General features: G+C 32.3%; 1 protein-coding gene across 1 annotated transcript; it reads right to left on the bottom strand.

Annotated features, from left to right (window-relative positions):
• Positions 1-1,640: 1,640 nt before the first annotated feature.
• LOC149901607 (uncharacterized) lies at positions 1,641-2,929 on the bottom strand. The gene is made up of 3 exons (XM_090110843.1): positions 2,812-2,929; positions 2,688-2,730; positions 1,641-2,612 (listed from the first exon to the last, which is right to left on the bottom strand). The coding sequence occupies exons 1-3, from the start codon at positions 2,824-2,826 to the stop codon at positions 1,798-1,800; spliced, it is 873 nt and encodes a 290-aa protein (XP_089966969.1). The 5' UTR covers positions 2,827-2,929; the 3' UTR covers positions 1,641-1,797.
• Positions 2,930-16,098: the final 13,169 nt, after the last annotated feature.

Below are 16,098 nucleotides of genomic sequence, written 5' to 3'. Positions count from 1 at the left end.
CTACCTTAATGTTAATTTATTGTTAAAGCCGGCTACTCACGTACCTGCCGCAGGGGCAATATTGGAACAATCTAGGTTGCACGACGGTCGGAGCAATTTCAGCCGTTGTCTAAATTGCCCCGGCTTGCCTATACACTTTACAATTATTAAGGAGCCAAATAAGGGTGCAATTCCAAAATTGCCCTTGCTTCAGGTATGTGAGTAGCCCACATTACATACTAAACATACATAAGAATAAATGCAAATATACCATTCTATAATAATTACACTATTTGTTCACAGTAATTAAAATGTATCTGTAATTTAATTACTCATGAAATTGAATGGATAATAATTAACGATTCTTAATTAATTGCTATTGTTTTTTAAATCGGTTAAAATTGCACGCAATATGAGACAAGAGATGTGTTATTTTGAAAGACATTAATTACCTATAATAGTAATGAATAATTACTTCTGTTACTATTTACGTTCAAATTATATCGAAGTATTGAACAGAATATATATTTTTCAAATAAAAAAATGTGATAAAGTTATAATGGCATTTATTTAATCAATGAAAATTGATTGATTAAAAAGTAATTGAAATCTGAGCCACTGCCAAAACTACTTAAGGCACTTTATTGGTCTCAAAAAAATTTCAGTACCGTGATTTGGTTTTTCCTCATCGATAAGTTGACTTTCGTATATTATAATCTGTTATTTAAAATAATAAAAGAACCAAAAACAAATATATGAGAAATTAAAAAAAAACTGTTACAACGATTGTATTACTGTAAAAATAGTGAAAATTGTTTCTATTTGTTATACCTAATATATGTACCTATACCATTATATTTTTCATTTATTATTTTATGTAATAATGTAAACGGACCACTCAAAGCATCATATTTAAAATTAATAAACAAAAGGAAAACGCAAACAAAAAAAGCTAAAAATAGTCTAGTATAATAATAAAAAAATAATTTATTTCCTAAAATTTCAAGTGGGCAACGCCTAAACAATTCGTCGGATATAAAACAAGGGAAACCTATATTTGCATATGGAATCTCAAGGAAATATTTGATTGCTGTTTCCTATTAAATCATTGGAAATATCCTATTTCGTAAGAATTTATTGCTGTAATCATCCCTAACTAAGCCTTGAATAAAAAAATTATCAAGTCTCTACCTCAGTTGGATTGATTAAATTTATTTTCACTTTCTATGTATAAATAACTGCATCTGACTATATCTTATATGTATTTTATAATTATAAATATTTTTTAATAGAGTTAAATAAGTATGTATTTCATATAATTTTTAAAAGACACCATGTATTTAGACAAGGAAAACTAAATGTTGAATACGTTAATATTAAAAATGTTCATCAATATTGATCCATATATGTATAACAAATTTTTATTAGGTTAAGGAGTGGCTTTGAGATCAGATAACTTTATATTATGTGGTTAATAATGTATAATTTCTTTCTTCATGTTATAATTATAATTTTTATTTTATCTTATAGCAAGTTATGCCACATATTTTTATGAATGAGCAGTAAATGTTTGTATTGTGTCATGTGTGGTGTTTTATGTTCTCTTCAATGTAAAATATACAATTTAATAATAACACTCAGACGACAAAATAAAAACAAAATTTAAAACAATTTCGATGCAGTTTATTTAGATTATATTTACACAGTCCTTATGATAATCTGCCGCTAACCATTTCTATAAGGGTTGACGAAATGGATGTAGAAATTAAAATTTTCTATCTATGACATTGGGTGTCTAATCACTGTAGTATGGTTCGTTTAGTGACCGTAGCCGTGGTATCCGTAGCCACCGTTGCCGGCGTAGCCACCGTGTCCGGCGTAGCCGCCGTAGGCGATGGCGGGAGCGGCAGCCACCACAGCGTGAGCACCGCCGTATCCGCCGAGACCACCAGCACCGCTTCCCAAGAGGAGAGCACCGTCCTGAGCGTTCCTGGCTACTGAGTCGGCGACGGCCTGAGCTTGGGCAGCGCTAGCGGCGACGGCGGCGGCTTGGGACCTGGCAGCGTTGGCGATACGAGCGGCTTCCATAGCACGGGTGTTGGCGATCGCTACGGCCTGGACACGGGCGGCGTTGGCGACGCGTTCGGCTTCGATGGCACGGGACAGTTCCAAGGCGCTGGCGGCGGCGGCGCGTCTCGCGGCTTCCGCGGCTCTGGCGTTCTCTAAGGCGGCGGCCTGCGCTCTCTGTACGTTGGCGATGCGAGCGGCGTCCAATGCTTGGGCGTTCTGGATGGCGTTGGCTTGTCCGGCTCTGGCGGCGACTTCGGTGACACGGGCGCTCTGGATTCCGGCGGCGGCTGCGTTTCCGATCTGGGCGGCTTGGACGGCCTGGGCGTTTTGAATGGCGCTTAATTGTGCGGCACTGACTGCGCCGGCGTTGTTGAGTGGTGCGGCCGAACCGGCACCTAATCCAAGACCGGCGCCTCCTAGCCCAGCTCCGCCGTAACCGCCGAGACCAGCCCCTCCGAGACCGGCTCCATAGCCTCCGTGGATGGGAGCCGATACGATCACTGGAGATAGGTATCCGGTTTGGGCAGTGTGTGAGTCCGCAGCAGGCTTCCCTTTCGTCGCAGCTGAAACATTTAAGAGATTATCATCTGATGCTCTGATAGCCAATACAATTATATCGTATCATGTTGCTATCTAACCTTCTCCTAGTACTTCATACGCCACTGCGAAGACAAAGAGAATCTGCAATGGAAACCATAAGTTTTTAACAATTCGAAATTTATAATTTATCAAAATGTCCTGTAATTGTCATGCCTCTCTTACCGTAAGTCGAGACATGGCTAAGTTTGGTTTGTTGGTTTGCTGCGAACACACTAGAACAAGCTGTGTTGTTGTAATGATGCCTTCCGAAAAGTTACCTGCATTTTTATACTGCACCGAATTAGAATTAACATCGAATTAACAATTCTAATAAACGCCCTATTTGAATAATATTATTTGTTCATGTAAAAACCAATTGCGGACCGGTATGCAAGAACAGCTACGGTCCACCACCCTCGTAAGCGCTTTACGCAATTGGAAATAGTCAAAATCAGGTCTTATCGCAATTTCATAAATATTAAAATTGCTTACGCGTATTCGTTGAAAAAAACGCGATCTTCTTGGTGAACTGTGCACGAACGTGGGATTCAGGTACGGAAAGAGCCCTTAGCAAATATCCTCAAATATAATGACAAGGTTAACGAGATGATTATGTATTTACAGGAGCGTTAATTGTTATGAAAATAAGAGAAATAACGCAATAGCTGTCAATGCGAATAATTACATAGTAATTTACGATGATCCACAATTTACAATGTAGGAACTTAACGGTGCATCAAGCATTCGATTGTTTGGAGTTCCTCTGAGCTATTACTTTTTATAATTAAATGATTTCATTAACATCCAATTCAGTTACATCTTACTTAAAATATTAAAATTTCTAATCTATATAACATATATAGGTTAGAAATTTTACCACAGACTAATAATAATAAAAGTAACCAAATTTAAATTCATAACAAATAAACTATGTCGCTGAAAAATCACCATATTAGTCTTCTTAGTTAAAGACTCTAGAGCAAGATCCGGTGACTATTATAAAAAGATTATAAATTATTATGAATGAAATAATCGACTTTATATCTGAATCTTAATTGATATCTATCTCAATTCATTCATGAAGCAATAGACGTTTTTCATAACTTAATAGTTAATTGATTATGCATGTAGATTACCAGGAGAAAGTAAGAGTAATTGAAATGTTCATTTTATGGTAAAAAAGCTGTGTATAGTTAGAATAATAGATGCAGCATGCTGAATGCTAAGCACAAAAAATTTAGGTCAGTCATAATTATGCTTATTCTTCCATAATCATTGCATCTGCTCGCTCGTTCGCTTATCCTCGGATCAAATCCAATCCTATGTTGTATGTGTATGTATGTTTGTTACTCTTTTACGAAAAAATACTGCTGAACCGATTACAATGAAATTTAGCACACATATAGACGGTTAATTTGATTAACACATAGGATAGGTTTTATTCCGGAAATCCCACGGGAACGGGAACTATTCGGGTTTTTCGGTTCGCGGACGGAAAGCTAGTGTTTTATACAGGTTTTATATACATTATAATATTGGGGCCATAATTTTTTATTTACTATATTGGAAATTATCTTTTATCCACAACTAGCCGATCCTCCCGATTATCCGAGATATAAAAAAACATCATAAAATATAGCCCATAAAAGAATTTTTGAAATCGGTCCATTAGTGTCAGAGCTTATTCAATTAAAAAAAACAAACAATCAAATCCTTCCCTCTTTTATAATATTTTTGTGTAGACTAGATTCACGACCAAAAAACCCTTTCAGAAAGACCTTGATCAATATTGTGTCGCTTAAGAACAATTATATGAACAAAGCCACGGTCAAAACATAATTGCTAAAAGAAATCAGTACCCGTTTATAACTTCACGCCCGATTGGACTTATTCATGAATCTTATAAGGATTTTATGTAAGCAGCTACCTGACCGCTTATTAAATGAAAAACTGCATGTCAAAGTGTCTACCCAGTCTGTACGGTAAAAAGGAAAAATACAATCGCGTGTCATTGCTATTCGTAACTCCAATTAGCTTGGGTAATACGAACGTTAAATTGCTCATTCAGAATATAAAAAGTGTAGCCATGCGTGAAATAATAAATAAAAAAATAACAATTTGAAAATATCGATGTATCCTCACAGTTTTAATAGGAAACGCTATGTTAATTTATTGCTCTATCAGCTATATTGACTCATATCAATTTGTTAAAGTTATAAAACAATATTATTTTATATTATTTATTGGTTACGTTTTCGTGATAATTTAATTAAAGGTTGATTGATGAGTGTATTATATGATAGAACTAGAAGTTATCACCTACTATAATCAAGCAATTAAACTAAATATCAAATGACTGGAATAATTATAAAAACGAAATTATTGATTGCATTTTAACTAATATCGTTACAAAAATAAAAATAAAATTTCATCTAAGTAAACAAACCTCAAAATGCATTCACAATATCTATATGTGACGTCATTACCTATTTATAACGGCATAATATACTTAGGTAGGATAAGTACATCATTAAAAATCTGTTATATTAACGATGTATGTATGTATTGAATAGCAAATTATGGTAAGGAAAATTTGGCTTTAACATTTTTATGTGTGTGTTGGTATTATTATTATAGAATAAAGATGTATTTTATAAATACATACTGGCCATTAGACAACTTTTCTAATAATTTGAATGAACAGAAATAATAAAGATGTTCTTTCGTTTTATATCTATTTGATTCTTATGTTAATTGCCAAAAAATGCGTTAAACACCTACAGAGAAGAATCAAGAAACACTGTGAGAAATTAATAAAAAGCAAACAAGCTGGTAAAAATATTTGCTAAGAATGCTTTAGAAGGTATAATAAAATAGTACAATTTAGAATCGCAACTATAATAATAAACTTTCAGATAAATTACTACTTATAACCATTGATTTTAGATTTCCTCATCGAATAAATGTGTCAGTATTTTTCTTAAATTTCTAATGCTCTAGATTATTTTTTTATCCCAATTCATTCAAATTTTTTAAGTTCAAGGTAAGTTAATTATGTTTTACTGGGAAATGCGTTTACGCATACCGAGAACCCACAGGAAAGAGCCATAGGTCATGTAGCTCCCACTTCCAACTGTGCAGTTGACTACCGACTATTTATATACTGCGATCCATCGAGCGGCTTTCAGTGGACCTAGACAGTAGACACGTCTTGGTCGACTCCGACGATGAGACTACAAAAGCAAAGCATGACTGGACTGGTCTATAAAGACCTAAAGAGAAAAGTACACCGTCTTGGCCAGCGAAGACGAAGTCCCTTGTTCCACGTCCCCGCGCCCACACCGGTGAGCGCCCGACCATCCAGATCTTCAAGTCAAGCGACAGCCATGGTTCGTGATCCCAGTTAAGGGGAGACGCCCTTGCGCAAGTCGCTACCAGGGCGAACCTTCCGTTCACCCACGCGCCCGCGTTTAGATGTAGTAGCCCTTCAGGCTAACATCGTGAGTCGCCAAACAAAAAAGCCGCTTTGAATGTCAGGTACTTGTGGAATTCATCCACGGCTCCATTGGGCAACCTATATAATATTGGGCAACCTATATAATATTAGACTGTACAGCTGCAGCTGTCACAGAGCACGGCGACTCATATTATCTTAAAGAGAAAAATTTTAAAATTTGAAGAATAAAACAGAAAACTATTCCATCGATTTAAATTTTTATTTTCTATTAGAAAGCCACGTTTTTAACGAGTTAAAAGTCATTTTTTTATGCCCAAGTGAAGTTAACCCAAGTGAAGCCGGAGCAAATAAGACATACATACTAATGAAATTTCTATAAATACTTACGACATATTATGGAAAGTCATTCCCACGCTAAATTATTCTTTTCTAAAAAAAATAGATACGCTAAATATTTATTCTCGAATCTCTTTTGATCTGTATCAGCAGGACAAATTAATTAATAAGATGTAAATCTGTTCGTAAATCAAACACAAAATGAAAATTCGAAGGAACTAGTTCTTAGATTGTTTGATAACGTTATTATGTTTATTAGTATGAGGCAGACACGCCTTTATTCAATTTTTTAAGAAGACCATATATAGGTATATACAGGGTGTACCAAAAAGTAGTGATGAACGGAAGCTGAGAGGTAGAGGACCTAGAGGGCTATCCGAATCACCCCCATGTATGTTATGTGATTTTTCGTATTTTCGGAGTTATGACGTTTTTTTCAATTTTTCACCTATCGCCGAGTACGATGATATTTTCACTCATGCTGACGTCAATGATTGCGCAAGATGCTTGATTTTTTTTGTGTGCTAAGCTGAAAGATAGGCCAATTCAGTATGGTAACATTTACTATCGTTAGATCTTTGAATGGAATAAAAAAAAGAATTAAATGGCAAGAAAGATAAAATTACCCAGTATGTTCACCACTTCAAGGGCCCGTAAAAAAATAAAATCACATAAAAAAAGTTTTCCGTTTGACTTTTAAAAACTTGCTCTATCTATCAGATAGCTACCCTGAAAATTTCATTTTATTATTCAGAAGGCTTCAATCGAAAAATTTAAATCTAAATGTGGTAAGTGCAAAAATTGAATTAACATGATGATCATTAAAACCAATAAATAGGTGTTTAATTTCCAGAAATTTTTAAAATAACCCCGCTGTTGCTCAATGCAAGTGCGACATCACCGTAAAAAGTTGTCTTTTTTAATGTCTGAATGCCCTTTTATCATTTTTAATGGTTTCTTCTGCTACTATGAATTTCCGGGTTATTTCGTCCAAATTGTGGCATTCTCTCAAGTAGCCGAGGTCTTTTTAGTATTCCCATTGAAACAAATCAATGGGGTTTAGGTCGAGGGACCGTAGAGGCCAGGCTTTAAGGCAGGCGTTACCGGCGCATGCGCAGGCTGCAACGACCAATCCATCTTTCAGGGTATCTTTGCCCTTTAGCCTGGCCTGCACGGTCTCCGGACACAAACCCTATTGATTTTTTTCCGTGGGTATACTACAAAGACGAGAGACTGACGAACAGACAGATTTTGTTAATTTATTTGTATATATATGTATATGTAGTACAGATAATAATAATTAGACGATAAAAAGGTTAAAGACCTTGTAATAAACACGTGTATAAACCAATTCAATGTTATTAGTAATAACTAATGTTTAGTAATAACTAAACATTCTAGTTTTTTTCTCGATTTGAGCAACCATTTTTATTTTAGAATAGCTACAAAAAAGAAATTATAGTTCTGCCTTACTTGACTCCTACTAATGATATTAAGCAGAACATCTATTACATACATTTCTATAACTAAATCTTATGTATCTCCTAATCGTATCTACTTATTGTATTTTTGTCAATGTATTCTATACTTCAATAAGTACACCTAAATGTAGCACATTGTCGGAGAAGGGTAACATCGTTTTTTTTTTACTCTATTATCAACATAGCAGTTTTACTATAGTTATACGATGTCTGTTGACGGGTTAAATTTTTAAAATACTTTAAGATTTTCTGCTAGGGCACCCTTATCTCTTAAAGGTATAAAATATTGTTTAGCTATGACACAGAATACTTAATAGTAGCTAACGCTACCTATGACCTATTCTGAGATCCAAAAATAGAAAATAAATAGAGAATAATTTTATATGTAAGTAAATAGATTGCTACTTTATATTATATCCTAGGAATTCTCAAATTTCCAACCATGACAAACGTCTAAGAGTTCTTACAGACGAACGACAAAACTGCCGTCGACGTGCCGACGACTGTCGTCGACATGTGCCGACGGCTGAAGTTGCCGTTCGTCTGTTAGAACTCTAAATCCAAGAATTCATGATCCATAAACAGAGTCAGTCGTTTTTTACAATAAGTAACAAACGGGACATATTATAATCTTGTATTTGGTGTTTTCTTAAAATGTTAGAGTCGTTTATGTGTCACTGGTACTGTAACATGCAAATACTCGATAATTGACACACTTTGTGGACAAGAAAGACATGGAGATTGTTATCTTATATTTTTGAGAGTTGAACTTTTTTACATTTAAGTTCAATTTAATTTTGAGGCTTTTCATATTTAATGGGTATTGTAAGATATTTGTAAATATGATTACTTATTGCATTTTCATGCAAAGTATACTAATCCAAAGTGGCTGGATATGCTGATTGATATAATTAATCAGCTGAACAAATATTTATTTATTCAAACACTCTTAAGTGGAAGTTAGTACAATATAAAAGCAAAATATTTAATACACCAATGGCGCCTGACTGTACTTAAAATGAATTCGTAAATTTGCATGACAACTCATTTCAACATTAAAAAATTATAAACAATCAACTTACGATAATATACCTACCATAATCATGATGTTTTAAATGTTTTTATGATAATATACTAGTACAAAATACGGGGAAGTGATAAATGAATATTTTGAAAACATAAAGGTTAACAAAAATAATAAATTCCGAATAAAGATAACATACTACATAAATAATAAACATTGGAGAGATCATGTGAATAAGATATATCATTTATTATATTATTGTTTTGTTTATATACCGTTTGATTTCATGGTTTGTTTTTGTTTACTTAAATGACTGTATTCATTCAGCTTTTATGTACTAAATTGGTAACTGGTTTTATAAAAATCGAGTGATTTCCTATATAATAATTAATAATCATTCTGTTTTTGTTACTATAAACTTTATATTTGAAATCTTTTTAAATTTGGCCCTGTCTATTAAAAACGTAGTTCTATTATATCAAAATAAAAAATAGATGATACATAGGCACGTTTGCCAGTTTCATAAAAATTGCGCACCAACATCGACTCTACGCCTTTCTCGTTTTAAAAAGTGAGTCAAAATAGTCAATATAAGACCATCGTCAAGTTCAAGGGAAGCACTCTCTTTACATTGAGTTTTCAATTTGTGTTGTGATTTCCACATGTGAACCATGGATAATATAAGGCTTTTCTTATTAAGGGTAAGATCTTAATAATATCTAAGTTAATAAATAGTTAGATTCCTCATAGTATAGTAGTATAGAATTCCTCATAGTATTAAAGAGTTTAGTAGTGTTAAATTTAAAAATTATGTAAAAAACGTATTAGTTCAGAGAGCGTATTACAGCATTAAGGAATATATGGAAGATAAAAACCCATGGAGGGTTGTCGCGTAAAAACCACAGGACAGTTCTTTGTCATATTATGATAATATATACGTACAGTTACTTACATATTTTGTAAAATTAAAATTGTAATACTGAAATGATTTAAAAGAGCAACTATGGAGTTTCTTGCCGATTCTTCTCCATAGATACTGCTTTCCGAATCGGTGGTAAATTTTAAAAATATGTATCTTGACGTTTCAAAAGTGCTTCTCGAAGAAGTCTAATTGAATAAATAAATGTTTGAGTTTGAGTTTGAGTTTGATTATTTTAAGATTTTTTGAGATTGTTTATTCGTTTCACACTTACAAAAGAAATTTTCATTTTACAATCGACTAGCTGCTTACCCCGAGTTGAGCCTGGAAAAAACCTATGTTAGTTATAGTAAGCTTTCTAATGCTAAAATATTTTTTTTGTCGATCTAATTGATAGAGTCGTTTTGAGTGCTTTTGTTACAAAATAAAGCTAATAAAACTCTTGTGTTTTTATCTAAATTCCTTCGAAACGGTTTAATCCATTTTGAGGAATTAGAGTTATTGCTCCGCACGGTTTAACCGAAGCAAAAAAAAATTTGGGACCAGTTTGGTAGTTTGGTAGCGTATAGATTTGAAACAAACAAACTGCACATTATTAGTGTAGATATAGAAAATTAAGTAGTCTAAACAATATTTCCCTAAACAAGTTTCCCATCTGTAAATGATATAACATGAAATTAATTGTATTATGTTTATCTAAAGTATTAATGTAGATTTGTAGAGCATGTGTTAATCCAGGTTATAAGCTATTACTCGCCAAATTTCGTGCTTCCTTCCTAATTTATTAATCATATCCATTCAATAACCTGAAAATAACGGATACTTATAGGCTAGTTGTTAAACTTGCAATTAAGAAAGGATATAGTTAATTATGTTAAATTCAAATATTAATAAAATTTATAAAAGTTTGTTTCAATCATTTTTATAAAAGGATCAAGCAATAGGACGTAAATATTTATGATGTACTTATTATATTTGTATGTTTATCAGCCATCCGGTTCCCATAACACAAGCGAAAGCTTAGTAGTGATGCAACGAATACGAATACGAATATTCGTATTCGCCGAATAGTAGACATTTACCGAATATTCGTATTCGGCGAATATACGAATATTTAAAAAAAAATATTTTTGTACGCAACTCTATTTACTACAGATTTAAAAATCGCGCGTAAAAATATGACGTGTGCAGAGACTGCTGATCCTATATCTACTGGCCTTTTGGCGAGAAGATGTCCATTTTCCAAGTCAAAAAAAATCGCCCAAAAATATTTTTCGCTGAAGCCATGTACAGTTGCTTCGGAAAGACTTTTTTCAACGGCTGGAAACATCCAGACTGAAAAAAAAACGCCTAAAACCAGAAAATCTACGAATTTTATGTTTTTTAAATAAAAATTTGCCTATTGTAAATTTTAATAATTAGAAGAGTAAACATTCATTAAATAAATAAGTCTTTTATACCAAGGCGAGATATTCGTATTCGTATTCGTATTCGCCGAATAGTAGGTTTCATATTCGTATTCGTATTCGTATTCGTAAAAGTAGTATTCGTTGCATCACTAAAGCTTAGTATGTGATCAGATCGTGCCGTGTGTGAAAATTGTCCGTGTCGTGTTGAAATATTTATTTATTTATTAAAATTTAAAAAGTAAAAAATAATAAATTACGATAATGGCTCTATAATTCGATATTTGTGTCGCAATTTGCAACATTACTATAATAATATAACATTTTATATTTAATATTGATGTTCTAATAACACTATAAAAAATATGTGTTTAGCTTAGGTACAAAAAGATGAGAGTTTGATCTTTCTTTCATATATTTATTTTTATACGTATGTATTTTAAATTATGGTACCTACAACATATGAAAGCGACATAAATAGATAAATTACGTGTGTGTAACTCGTAATAAGTACGTATATATGTATCATCAATAGTCAATACCAATTAAATGCGTGTCGATTTGTAATTTTCATTAATTAATTATTAATTACATGAAATACAAGCATAAATAAGTAGGATGAAGTAAAGGATTTACATTCTCCGCTAGTTATTTCAAAATTTTGAATTTAAACATAATGATAGATACCTTTATGCTAGTAAAATATAGATTACTAGCTTTCCGCCCGCGGCTTCGCCTGTGTTTTGAAGGAAAAACCCGTTCCCGTAGGATTTCCGGGATAAAACCTATCCTATGTCCTTTCTCGAGTATCAAAATATCTCTATACCAAATTTCATGCAAATTGGTTCAATAGTTTAGGCGTGATTGAGTAACAGACAGACAGACAGAGTTACTTTCGCATTTATAATATTAGTATGGATTAAAATTATGCATTATACAATATAAATAATATAATAATATAGATCTATGATACCTATATCATGAAAAAAACTCTACAAGTGAATTGAAATGCAAGTCAAAACAATTGTAAAAACATGGAATATTTTAATAAACTAACTGTATGCAACTATACATATTTATACAAAAATAAATACTTAGAATTTACTGATATCAATACTTAAGAGTATTAATTACTATTTCTGCCATTCACTAAAATAACCTTGCTGTACATAGGCCTAGACTGTAATTCCTAGGTATTACTCATATTCCTAAAACATAATACGTGTTATTATACCATTCTTATATGTATAATTATAATGATGTCGTCCAGAGCCGTGCAATAGCCATAATAATTAAAAGCCTACTTAAAAAATATGTTTGTGTTGTATTGTGAAATGAATTAATTAGCTACGAAACTGCTGAACCGTTTTGAATAATTATTTCAGCAGGAGGAAGCTTCATTACTTCTCGGTGAAATTTTATTTATATGACAATGATTGCAAATTTGAAAAAAAATATATAAAAAATATTTTACAACTACTTTTCCTCTGATATAATTTGTAACTTCCTTCCTTTTTAGTTTTAGTAACTGACATCAATGAAGGAAGCACTAATATATTTTATTTTTTTACAGATAATCCTGACTTCAATCATAATCAGCATTTTAATTGCAAGAGAGACACAAGCATACAGCACTATACCATCCAACTCAAGACATTCAGATGTATCAAACTATAACACAGGGACACAAAGAAGAAATTGGTCTAAATCACAACTGTCAAATTTGCCGCCATACTTAGTATTAAATAGAAAAACAGGGTCATATTTTCCATATTATAAGTTCCCATATGAAAATAGCTTAAGAAGAAAAACCGTACAGACTGCACCGAGACGGGGGAATGGTATTTAATAAATTTGTTACAAAATACTTAATCGTTTTATTGTATTTTTCCTGTAGTGGATACCTATCTAGGTCGTTACTTTCGAATCAAAAGCCGAGGTTATCTGAAATCTGATCTGCGACATAGATAGCTTTCAGAAGTAATAAAATTAAATATTATTTGTTTATAATTTATATTATTGAGAGTATGATACTAAATACACTTTAAATATAAAAAAAATGTGTAACTTTGTTTAAGTATATAGTCTAATTTATGAAAATATGTAGATTTGCCAAACTCATTCAAAATTGTTCAATCCACTGCGTCGCCCAAAGAGCCTTTGTTCCAAAAGTTTACAATTTCCTTGTCGTGTAGCTACAAACATCCCTCGGATGAAAATAATTGGATCCAAAACTCGGAAACATAAAAACCATGTAATCATCGCACCACATCATACTTACGAGTAGAATGAGTAGATAATAAGTAATACGTAGGTATATAAATTAATTAATTTAATTAGGGTTAAATAAATGAAAAATTAACCAACAGAAACTTGTGTTATTTTATTGCTGCATATAATAATATGTATTACGCTGAAACTGGTATATGCACTGCTAAATCTATACTTAATATTATAAAGTGAAGAGATTGTTTGTTTGTTTGTATGAACGCGCTAATCTCCAGAACTACAGGTCCGATTTGAAAAATTCTTTCGGTGTTGGATAGCCTCTTTATAAGACCATCAGGAGCGGAGCACTGCGGGTAAAACCGCGGAGCACAGCTAGTATTATATTATATTTCGTTAAAAAAAAACTTTTATGTATTCGGCTTAGTAGATACTATGATACCACTTAAGATTCAAACAAAAAATCTCCCGAATTGCCGACTTATACATAAAAAAAAACTAATAGCTTACTAGTAACTATTACGAGTTCATGGGCAATATTCAATCAATTATAATTTATTACACACCCAAATTTTCATTTACGATGTATAAAAACAATTTCCTTATTACTTCTAAAATACATGTTTTCAACATTTATAGATTAAGTAGTCATTGTAAAAAAGTGCGTATCGAAATCTTATAAAATATAATACATAATATAATATATAATATTTATTTATTTATTTAATACTTAATATTATAAAGCTGAAGAGTTTGTTTGTTTGTTGTGAACAGCGCGTTCAAACAAACAAACAAACTCTCAGGAACCGATCTCAGGTCCGATTTGAAAAATTCTTTCAGTTAGATAGCCCATTTATCGAGGAAGTCTATAGGCTATATATCATCACACTACTAAGACGAACAGAAACGGAGTACTGGGGGCAATATCGCGGGGCACAGCTAGTATGTTATAAAAATAAATGAAGAATAGACTTTTATTGGCAGATGATTTTGAAGAGTAGTTCTGAAACCAGTTTCTATAGAGTATATAGACCACACTAGACCGATGAACCTTGAGATGTTAATGACTGCAAATAGAAATAAACCTTTGAGGATAAAAATGCATACACTTTAGCTATTTGCTCTTGGGCATAATATAATTCCCGTAACTGATACTGGGACAAAATTTGTTTCCTTGAAAATTAAGTTTTAAATCTTATATATAAAAATGAATCGCAAAATGTGTTGGTAAGCGCATAACTCGAGAACGGCTGAACCGATTTCGATAATTCTTTTTTTATTATATTCCTTGAAGTACGAGGATGGTTCTTATGTAGAGAAAACGTAAATATGTACCACGGGCGAAGCCGGGGCGGACGGCTAGTCTTATATATAAAAATGAATCGCAAAATGTGTTGGTAAGCGCATAACTCGAGAACGGCTGAACCGATTTAGATAATTCTTTTTTTATTATATTTCTTGAAGTACGAGGATGGTTTTTATGTAGAGAAAACGTAAATATGTACCACGGGCGAAGCCGGGGCGGACCGCTAGTATTGAATAAGATTATTCGCAAGCAAATTTTTTAATATTATATTATTTCTAAATAAAAACTGTTTTTCAAGAGCTTTCTTTATTTAAAAGAGAATAATGATATTCCTAATTTTTGTAACACGTTCAGATCAAAAGCTCATCAATAACCTTCCATGAGTTGTTTTGTAAATACAAAAACAGTTAAATCTTCAAACACTAACTCACTAGTATATAAAATCTACACGATTTCTTATTTCCTATTTCCCATATGATATCATTTAATATTTCATTGTAACGTTTTTAAAATCTTTGGTTTTATTTTGTTTGTGTTCGTTGTTTATGTTTGTTTGTTTTTATGGTCACTTTGTTTTTATATTTATTTTACGAAGGTTCATATGATTTACATGATATTAATTCAAAATAATGGAAATTTATTTTATTCATTGTATAATGTACCTACTTACATGCTGCATTGTTATTTTTCCATAATAATTCTAAGTAACTACGTAGGTATCTCCACGTACATTTTTCCAGCTTAGGTAGTTTTTTGAATCAAGCATTTAGTTCTTTTCTATGAGAACTACTTATAACCACAATAAAACCTATAACGTAAAACTGTTCGACCAAAAACACTTTAAAATTATATTACCAAGATATACAATATTTCAACATTTTAAGGATTTGTAAATGGATCTTAATTGCATTAACCGGTTTATACAAAAAAAACAATTAATTAATTATAAGTTTATTTTATTAAATAACTTAGAGTTTAGACAAAACACTGGCAAATACTCATAATATCTTCCACAGCTTCTTACTATGAAGAAAGAAAAAAAAGCATAGGGAAAACAAATGTTAAATCTTATTTTATTTTGAAGTATTGTCACAGTATTACAATATTATTTCCTACAGTAAGGAATCGCCTTTGATGTCGCGCGATGCCGCCGCCAGCGTAGGTACTTACGCTGCCACACGAAAATACGCTAGGGTTGCAACAAATGGGAAATAAAACAATTTTGATTATTAATATTATGATGAAATCATTTATTCATATGTACATTCAAAATAATTGCGATTATTAAATCTGATGTAATTATTTGTTCATAAAT

The sequence above is a fragment of the Colias eurytheme genome, chromosome 16 (genome assembly GCF_061535395.1).
Source record: "Colias eurytheme isolate Ceu_HAF_F1 chromosome 16, ilColEury1 Martin Lab GWU primary, whole genome shotgun sequence".
NCBI classification, from domain to species: domain Eukaryota; kingdom Metazoa; phylum Arthropoda; class Insecta; order Lepidoptera; family Pieridae; genus Colias; species Colias eurytheme.
Note: the sequence above shows the minus strand (reverse complement) of the source record. Positions and strands in the feature narration are given on the sequence as shown.

Excerpts from the sequence above, each read along its gene's own strand:
- LOC149901607 (XM_090110843.1), bottom strand. Across the intron at positions 2,613-2,687 it reads GTATGAAGTACTAGGAGAAG|CTGCGACGAAAGGGAAGCCT; the intron begins GTTAGATAGCAA and ends TAAATGTTTCAG.